At 34.2% G+C, this 10,183-nt stretch overlaps 1 protein-coding gene across 1 annotated transcript in view; it reads right to left on the minus strand.

Annotated features, from left to right (window-relative positions):
• The window catches only part of LOC124397805 (complement factor B-like), a 9,007-nt gene extending 1,457 nt beyond the window's left edge, over window positions 1–7,550 (minus strand). Inside the window, 18 exon segments of the mRNA XM_046867605.1 lie at window positions 841–947; window positions 1,123–1,202; window positions 2,511–2,595; window positions 2,598–2,657; window positions 2,981–3,107; window positions 3,424–3,533; window positions 3,738–3,878; window positions 4,144–4,236; window positions 4,352–4,483; window positions 5,201–5,348; window positions 5,558–5,694; window positions 5,815–5,901; window positions 6,043–6,216; window positions 6,333–6,377; window positions 6,380–6,517; window positions 6,613–6,658; window positions 6,661–6,800; window positions 7,347–7,550. Of these exon segments, the coding sequence (XP_046723561.1) occupies window positions 841–947; window positions 1,123–1,202; window positions 2,511–2,595; window positions 2,598–2,657; window positions 2,981–3,107; window positions 3,424–3,533; window positions 3,738–3,878; window positions 4,144–4,236; window positions 4,352–4,483; window positions 5,201–5,348; window positions 5,558–5,694; window positions 5,815–5,901; window positions 6,043–6,216; window positions 6,333–6,377; window positions 6,380–6,517; window positions 6,613–6,658; window positions 6,661–6,800; window positions 7,347–7,413 (1,917 nt within the window). The 5' untranslated portion in view covers window positions 7,414–7,550.
• Window positions 7,551–10,183: the final 2,633 nt, after the last annotated feature.

The following is a 10,183-nucleotide window of genomic DNA, read 5'->3' on the forward strand; positions in this document are numbered from 1 at the left end:
AAGAGCAAACATGAAATTCTCATGAAACTGGGCAAATCTGTTAGAGACGTTCGACATGACATCCGTTTGACATTCGCCGATGCAATGAATCGTTCGAGGTGTTTTGCGTGGCACTCGTGCTTCAAGAGCGAAGAACATCACTGGAAAACGACAAGAGATCAGGAAGGACTTCAATGAACTCAACACCCGAAAATTTTGAAAACCGTGAAGCAACTTGTGCATGATGATCTTCAGAGAACAATTCACATAATCTCACCCTACTTTCCAGATTTGTCAGCTGCAGACTTCGCCCTTTACCTGAAGATGTAGATCCAAGTCAAAGGTCGCCGCTTTGACACCACTGCAGAGAGCCAGCGCAAATCGCAGAAAGTGTTTGACACGCTTTCAGAAGAAGACTTCCAGAACACAATTTTATATAATATATTATCATTTTGGTGGGGTTTTTGTCGTTTTGTGTTCAGTTTAAACTTTTGCACCAAAGATTATTCATCCGTTGAAGTTTTGTGCCACTTTACTGACCAATCCTGTTTTTTCCTCAGTACCAAGATTATTTAGATTTGTAATTTCTATAACTGTAATTTGTATTTGTATTTATAATCTCATAATCGATTAAATGACAAACCCTGCAATATTTACATGAAATGGAGATTGTTCAATTACTAAAACAAACTTTGAAAAGATATTGTTTTGTACCAAGAGAATAAAAGCCATATAATTATTTATAGAAAATAAAAAATAAATCCAAAAACATTTTGTTTTTTTGAGTTCTTAGATGCCTTAGATTAAACCAAATTAGAAATTAGATTTCTGAATCTCTGACGTACAATACTACATATTTACCAATTGGTTTTGTTTGATTAGGACTTGTTGTTTTGGACTGTCCTTATTTACAGCCTCATGGGTTATGAAATGTGCGTTAACGAGATCACTGTCCAACAGCACCTCCTCTGTAACAGAGCAAATAGAAAACAAAAATGATCCTGCATGTCATGTTGCTCGCAATTCCTGGTTACATGGTTGTGCTTTTTCGTAATAATTCATCATTATGTAGACCTAGATATCTGTAGATTCTTTGCCTGTGTCTATGCGTACGATACACAGTAGAGGGTTTTTTAAACTCACTATGTTTTGCACATGATGCTTCGCTGGCAGGCAGTTGTAGAGCTCCATGTGCCTCCTGAGTGCAGGGAACACAGATAGTTCTGGGACACACATTAAATAAAGAATTATAAAGAAAGAAAGAAAGAAATATGAAAGTTTAGAAAATATAAAAGTATATACAGTGACTATAAAAAGTCTACACACCCTTATGAAATTGCAGGATATTCAAATATCAGACTTGTTATATCTTTAATGTGATTTTCCAACAAACAAAAATCTAGAGAAAAAAACGATATATTTAATTATTGGGAACATGAAAAAAAAAAAGTAAAAAAATAATAATAAATTAATAAATAAATTGCACTGCACACTCCTCCCAACAAATACTTTGTGGAAGCATTTTTTGCCTTTATTATGATTTTGTGAATAAGTCTCTATTACTTACACAAATCTAGATTCATCTTTGCAAAAAAAGTTTAAGTTCCTTTGAAAATTGCATGGGGATCTCCTGTGTATGGCTCTTTTTAGGTAATTCTATAGGTTTTTAATGGAATTGGGGTCTGGGCTCTGGCTTGGCCATTCCAGGACTTTGATTATCCTTTATTGAAGTCATGTCTTTGTTGATTTTTAATGTGTGCTTTGGGTCAGTATCATGTTGAAATGCAAAAACCCTTCTCGCTTTTAGCTTTTTGACAAGTTTTGTAACAAAACAATTTGGTAGTTAGAGCTATTCATCTTACAATCATTCTTGACATGCGACCCTGGTCCAGCTGAAAAGAAGTACACCCACCATATTTAATGTTCCTTGGATTATACTCTGTATTGGCTTTGTGCCAATGTGTCACTCTGAGGACAGTTTATATAAAGTGCATATATATATATATATATATATATATATATATATATATATATATATATATATATATATATTTTTTTTTTTTTTTTTTTTTTTTTTTTCTTTTGTAAGATCACATATCACATTGAAGATGTAAAAAGTCTGACATTTATGATGTTATTTCTGTCTGTATATGGTAAAAAACAATTTCATAGGTTATGTAGACTTTTTTATAGAATGTGATATATAATTTATAATCTTAATAGAAATGTATATAAAAAATTTAATTTTTTGCATAATACTGCATTGTAGAATATCACATAAGTCAATTAAATATGCTTATAATGTTTTCTTTTTACTTTTTATTTCTATGGCATTTGGCAGATGCCCCTTTTCCAGGGATCATTCAGCAGAGGGTTAACAGTGGTAGTATGGTGCTAGGCTTACAACTTTGTGATCAGAAGTCCATAGTTTTTTCTGATGAGCTACAACTTTCCAAATTAAAGTTGGCAAAATTATATTGATCCAATAAAGCTTTTTTTTTTTTTTAATGGTATTTGCACAAATTTCTCACCTGAGGTCATGACTGATTTTTATACCTTCCTTTAACTGAATGAGTGCTACATCATATTCATAAAACTCTTTAATCCCTGGTCTTGCTTCTTTTTGATGTCAAATTTTTCATGAAGAAAGAACTTCTCCACTCCTGGCATCTGAGTATCTAATAGGGAAAAATACAATTACTAAACAATCAAAAGTTTGTTTAATATATTCATGCAGTTTTCTTGAAAAAAAAAGAAAATTTACCAATGACATGCTCATTTTGACATTTCCTGCAATTTAGTTTCGAAAACTACAGGCATTCCTGACCACTGTATGTTAGTCATTTGCATTTTATCTTAAACAGCAAAGAATCATTGTATTATTCTAGTACTGTAAATTACCCCCAAATTAAAAAAAAATTCTTTGTGGAAAAGCATTACAGACATTGTATAGCCTTTACAAATTGAGGCTTCTAGTGTGATTCCAAATTGTGTCATATACCTTTGGAATGGAGAGCCTCTAGTTTAATTTGGTCACACTCATCATCAAACCTGAAGCAATGGGCAGCAGTCAGAATAAACCTGGGAGTGACCAACGATCCGATACAATTTGCTGTGTTACCGTTATACTGTTAAAAGCAGAAAACAAAGTGTAAGTTTACTGTTTTCAGTTAAATATTTCATATACAGTATGTATAGATGCCAAAGTATAAATGATTGACATTAAAGGAACTACAAAGCATTTATGCTATTTGATGTAGCAAATTAGAACATATTATATCAATTCCAGATAAAAATAAATAAATCTTGATAACATGTGATAGGGGAGAGCCTGATTGTCCTATTTAGTGGGTACTGGCAGTGAATTATCCGGTGAGAAAATGATGTGCAAAAATGAAATAGAATTTTAGATAGATAGAATAGAATAGAAAAATAAAGTCTTACCGTTATAGTTATCTTTACCAGCCAGGGGTAAATGAGGCGCATGCTTGATTTAAGTCCAGCATCAAAGTAGGTTTTATAGAGTCCACACAGAACCATACTAGTACCTTCATCTAAGGAGAAAACAAATAGTAAAATGCAAACAAACACACACACACACACACACACACACACACACACACACACACACACACACACACACACACACACACACGAACACACATACACACATCAACATTTGGACAGACTGAAAAACATTGCAATATTAAATGAATATAATAATTTATTAAATTAACTAAAAGTAAAACGATAAATACCAATCATTTTATCTAATGTCTCTTCAACTTCTTCCATGTTTGGGAGTTTAAAAAAATACTTCTCATTGATATTTCTTTTTGACACCCACTCGTCCATTTTCTCTGCCTCAATATCTTCACCAACTCCAAAAGCATAAAGGTCTGTAACGTTACCACGTGTAATTTAAAAAATTTGCATAGAGAATATCAATGACTTATGTACAGTACATATTCAAGTTGCAATTTGTTATATAATCAGAAAAAAAACATAAACTGCCCCCAAATCCAGTTTACTGCTCATGTATGTAGAATAAGGAACCAATAAAAAACAACAACTTTGCAAGTTCATAAAATCAGAGATGAAGATTTGTTTCTACTGGACATGGACATATTTCCAATAGTATTTATGTTTTTATGTTTTACTCACCAAGATATTTATCCCGGGTTTGATTATTTCTGATTACTTTTTCCCTGATAAGATTAACAGCATCTTTGGGGTTTCCTCCCGAATTGTAAACACCTGTAGATATAGTGAAACACGAAGCACTTTAAACAACATAATAATAGTGATGATATTTAATGTGCACTGTAACTTGAATCATAATAATCATGTAACTTTAAAATGGGAAAAATACCATCGGTAAACATGATTATGACGTGCTGTGTCTCATCAAATTTGACTTTATTGTGTGCTTCCTCCAAACTGATGCTCTCTAGTATTTTTTCATAAGCATTGTAAATGTTGGTTCCTGTTTTATCTCCTTTATCTGTTAATTGTAAACACATTGTTGACACATTAAACAGTTTTTTCAGTACATAATATTTATCTGTCTACATCTGAAATTTTAATTGGACCAGAGATGTTAACTATTATATATTAAAAGATAGAAACTAGATCATTAAAAAATAAAATTTAAAAACTTTGAAATGATTATGAAAGTCAGAGAATCGTTGTCAACTATGCAGTATCTCACAGAAGTGAGTACACCCCTCACATTTCAGCAACCATTTTAGTATATCTTTTCAAGGGACAATATTATAGAAATGAAACTTAGATATACTTTAGAGTAGTCAGTGTGCAGCTTGCATAGCAGTACAGATTTACTGTCTTCTAAAAATAACTCAACATACAGCCATTAGTTTTTAAATAACTGGCAAAAAAGTACAATTCTCTCAGACTGACCACTGAATGTTCAACATGGCACCTTATGGCAAAGACCCTCTAAAGATTTGTCAATTAGAATTGTTGTTCTCCACAAAGATGGCCTATGCTATAATAAGATTGATAACACCCTGAAATACAGTACAGTGTGTCCTACTCTAAAATATATCCAAGTGTAATTTTTATAGTATTGTTTCCAGAGAAGATATACTAAAATGGTTGCTGAAATGTCAGGGGTGTACTCACTTCTGTAAGATACTGTATATTAAGAGTACAAAGATCACACTGATTTTTAGCAGCGCTTCTCCAGGTCAAAACTCACCAGAATATTTGTAATTATCTAGCTTTTCAATAATGTCCTTTAACTTGGTTGGGTTTCCTCTTTTTTGATCAGTCATTTTAATAATGTGTGTCACATGTGTGGTAAAAATTAGGATTTCATAATTTGGAGTGACCTCATAATAGCTTATCTGTTAAAAAAAAACAAAAAACAGTCAAGATTCATCACTCAGGCATAACCACCCAAGGTATAATGATTCTGACGTAAACTGGTGTAAAAATAGAGACGGTCATTAAGTATAAAATGTGAGTATGATTAAATTACAGCTTGCTTTAAATCATAAAATCTGAAGTAGCTACATTTCAAACCTACAATAATAAGTTATACATACTAATATACCTTTTTTATGAGCTTCTTAATGATGTCCTTTGTCCTATCAAAATCCTTTTCATCTATGCTGTCAGATGCATCCAAGGCAATATAGATATCAATTTTATCTCCCTGGTTCAAATGTATTTTCTTTCCAGCTTGACCTGCTATACCAAAAACATAAAATCTATAAATTACTCGGTAAAAAAACAAAACAAGTAATTTACAGTCAGTTAATTAAATGCAAAGTAAATTCTGACTGGTGGAGTCTACAGTATCCCCTATACCTGATTCCTCATACATGGTTACAGTAGTTTTTAGTGAACTGCCAAATGCCTCTGCTACTTCTCCAGGAGTGTCGTATGTGAAATCAGCTAAAATGAGAAAAGAAAACTGTATCCAACTGCCCCAAGCTGACATCAGGCAAATTAAACATGATTTATTTATTAAAGTATTTCTACACAGAAGAACTTTGGAGTGCATTCTGGTGTCTGTGGTATTATGAGGATGCTCACCATAACACTCCGGTTCTTTTCCTGACCAAAGACCACCATCTTGACACACACGCACTTTGGATCCAATTAGTTTGAGATTCGTACCACAAGTGTAGGTAACTTTATCATCAATGTTGAAAATGTTACCCTTTCTGCTGGCCCCAGGTGGAGTGCCAGGGTCTGGGCAGTGATCAGCTGTGGGTTGAGCAAATATTACTATAAGATCTGGCTGGCATGCTCAATGATTACATCCGAATTGTATGAAAGTTCTTTCATTATGGAACTGAAGAGTGTTGAAACTCATTACTTACTGCTACGACTACAAATTGGTGTGCCACCACTCCACTTCCCATTGCCTGACACTCACGGGTGGCAGAGCCTCGAAACGTGTAATCAGAATTACACCTGTATTTGGTTGTGTCATTCACGTAGTAGATCTTTTTAAAAGGTATTACCACTCCGTTCTCTAAAACTTTCGGATTAGGACATGTGACCTCTGTAAGAGTCAATGAGATAAATAAAAGGAATTCAACTGTGTGCAAAAACACAATGTGGTGAAGGTGAAATGTTGCAGATTGGTTTGTTACTTACTCTTGCATTCTTGCTTTGACGAGGGTTCAGGATCCCACTGGCCAAATTACATTGAAGCTTTTTTATAGGTCCTGGATAAAAACCCACCGGGCAGATGTATCTCAATATACTACCATCATTATATGATTTAGAGAGGGTGAAACTGCCATCCTTTATACTCAGATTATTATTAGGGCAACTGTCAGCACCTAGAAAAAAACAGACAATTGGCTATGTAATGGAAAAATACACAAATTTCAGGTTTTGAGAGATTTTTAACTCTAAGGTATGCAGAGCCATACAATATTTATAACCCAATTGCATTTTTGTCTATTTTAATTACACATTTAGGAAATTTTAATATTTATGTCACTCCATATAAAAATAAATGAACACTCTTTTTGATCTTAATTTGTTTGTCAGCTAATTTTATAAATTATCATAATGATCATATTTAAAATTGAAGTAAACTTACAGAAAAACCATCCATAATTAATTTGTGATTGAAATTTTAAAGTAATTGTTGTACATCTTTAAATAATTGTAAAAAAGTATATTGTATTCAGTACTATATTATATAAATGTAGTGCCTTTACTGTAAGTATTTTATTTTATTATTCCAAATACTTCACATTATACATTATTTCAGACTCAGTATTTATTTGATAATTACTATAATATAGTCACAATTAGAAGCAAAAAAGTGTCAAAACATGAAAACACTCAGATTATAAAGACAAAGTCAGCATTCTTACCATTTAGAAAGGGACAATGGCTTAAAATCATCAAAAAACACAAACTCCAAAAAAGCCCTGAATACATGGTGCCTTTTTAACCTTACTGTAAAAGAGAGAGAAATAAGGAACTCGTAGAAAGAGGCATATTTATAAAGCAGGGTCGAAGGTAAGGCTAGAACCTAATACCATATGGTCACTGTTTAACCTTAATCAAATAAAGAGCACATTGACCAACACTGTATCAAGTCAGTAGAGTTTTCAGTCATGTAAGGAAGCAAAATGACAGTAAGAGGTTTTTCCCATATCCTTCCTGTGTCCTTATGACCTTTCTCATGTTTCAGGCTTCAGACTGTTTTCCTCTCACTCATGAAAAAAACACAAATATTTGGATTGCCTTTGTGAAAATGCCTCTATGTGCCTTGCATTTTCCTGGGATTGATTAGAGATTTACTGAAACCTTGAAATAATCTGAATTTGGTAACGTCGAATTAGGAGTGTCACAGCACACTTATTTGCACTAAGCTTTTTTGGTACTGGGATTTGTTTATTTGTTTGTTTAATTGATAATGCAATTTAATCCATGTAATAAAAAGTGTATTGTATTTATTAGATTTTTATATGTATATAAATATATATGAATATGTATATATATGAATATGTATATATATATATATATATATATATATATATATATATATATATAGATATAGATATAGATATATATTCATCTTTAGAAAATGTTATATTAGATGTAAAACACACACACACACACACACACTAACACACTAACTATACCGAAATTTTTACTGAACTGTGACTTAAAAAACGAGATACATATCGAACTGTGTTTTGTGTACGGTTATACCCCTATCATATATATTTATACACTGGCGATCAATATTAGAGAACAATTTATAAACAATTGAACAATTCTGAAATAATGTAATCTTCACTGCTCAACAGTTAAAGGAGTTTTTGTCCTGTCTATACCATGCTACCAGAACACCTTTTCCACAAATTAACTAAGGCATTTCAACAAAAACCATTATTTTGCAGAAAACACACTGATCAAAATTAGAGAACAACAATGACTGTAGCATGGAAAAGATTACAACAAAAGTTTCTGAAGGTTACAACAGTCAGCAATTAGTGGGAAGTGTACAGGCCTCTGCTCTGAATGACTTCAGCACATCTGCGGCCACAGGACAGCACTAGTCTCTCACACTGCTCTGGTGTGATTTTGGTCCACTCTTCTTCCAGTCTCCTCCACAGTTTGGTGACTGTAGTGGGTTTCTTGGCCATAAATTTGTCACCAAGGATTTTCCAGAGGTTCTCTATTGGGTTGAGATCAGGACTCTGGTCAGGCCATGTCATTATTTCAATGTTTTCAGTTTCAAGGAACTGCTTTACCCGTTTTGCTGTATGACATGGAGTGTTGTCCTGCATAAACACTGGGGCTGATTGGGTGATGAACGCAGGAAAGGAACCATATGTTGTTGAAGAAGGTTCTGATAAACATTTGCATTCACTCTGCCATGTGAATGCAAATCCACAAATCCACTCCGCAAATCCAAAAATCCACAAATCCAATCTTACCTCAGTGACCTCATCACATCTCGCACTGCACCACGCTGTCTAAGATCCTCCAGCACTGCTCAACTGGTACCACCTTCTCTCAGAATGAGAGGTAAGTACACTTCAAGGCTCTTCTCTATTCTGGCACAGAGGTGGTGGAATGAACTTCCCCTAGATGTCCGTACAGCAGAGTCCCTGATTATCTTTAAGCGACGACTGAAGACCTACCTCTTCCTGAAATACCTAAATTAGCACTTTCCAAGTTTTTAGAATTCGAGTTATATTTATATTAAGTTTGTAATCTTGCAGTGAAGATTTATTCATTACTAGAGATTTAAAGCATTTTTGTAGGTCGCTCTTGATAAGGGCGTCTGCTAAATGTAAATGCCATGTAGCTGTATAAGAGGCCCAACTCCTGCTGCAGAAAACATGCCTCAAACCATGACACTTCCTTGTCCGCTTCTCACTGACATCTTTACACACTTTGGGTTCAGTCTTTCTCCAGTTTGTTGCCGAACATAATATTTCCCATCGGACCCAAATAAATTAAACTTGCTTTCATCACTGAAGTGAACTTTGGACCAGTTCTCCTCTGTCCACACCACATGCTCCTCAGTAAAGCTTAGTCTAGCCTTTTGATTCTTTCTGCTAATGAGAGGTTTGGTCACTGCAGAGTGGGCTTTCAGTCCAAATGCTCTTAAACGTCGAGACACTGTATGACGAGACAGATCCTTACCCTGTTCAGCACTGAACTGGTGAGCAATTCCAGCTGCAGTGTGGAAACGATTGCCCATTGAGATCCTCCGCAGTATCCTGTCCTCTCTTGTATTTGTCTTCCGTGGACGACCAGCCTTCTTGGCGAACTTAAATGAGTTTGTGATGTTGTAAAGATTCAATATTATTGAAATCACAGATTTGGAACAACCAACATGTCTTGCTATGGCTGATAGGGTCATCTCTTTGGCCTTCATCTGGACAACCTGCTGCCGGAGGCTTTCAGTCACTTTAGAACGGCCTACCATCTTGCAGAGTCAGTGAAACTGGAAGGTAGGCTGCCAGTAAATAGGGGTTGACAGATAATTAAGGAAATTAGCACCAGGTGCCAGAATAACACCAATAACTGGGAGGTATCTGAAAGTGTTCTCTAATTTTGATCAGTGTGTTTTCTGCAAAATAATGTTTTTTGTTGAAATGCCTTAGTTATTTTGTGGAAAAGGTGTTCTGGTAGCATGGTATAGACAGGACAAATTCTATTTTTTTTTTTCCATTGTGTCTCATAT

Source organism: Silurus meridionalis, chromosome 15 (assembly GCF_014805685.1).
Source record: "Silurus meridionalis isolate SWU-2019-XX chromosome 15, ASM1480568v1, whole genome shotgun sequence".
NCBI lineage: Eukaryota > Metazoa > Chordata > Actinopteri > Siluriformes > Siluridae > Silurus > Silurus meridionalis.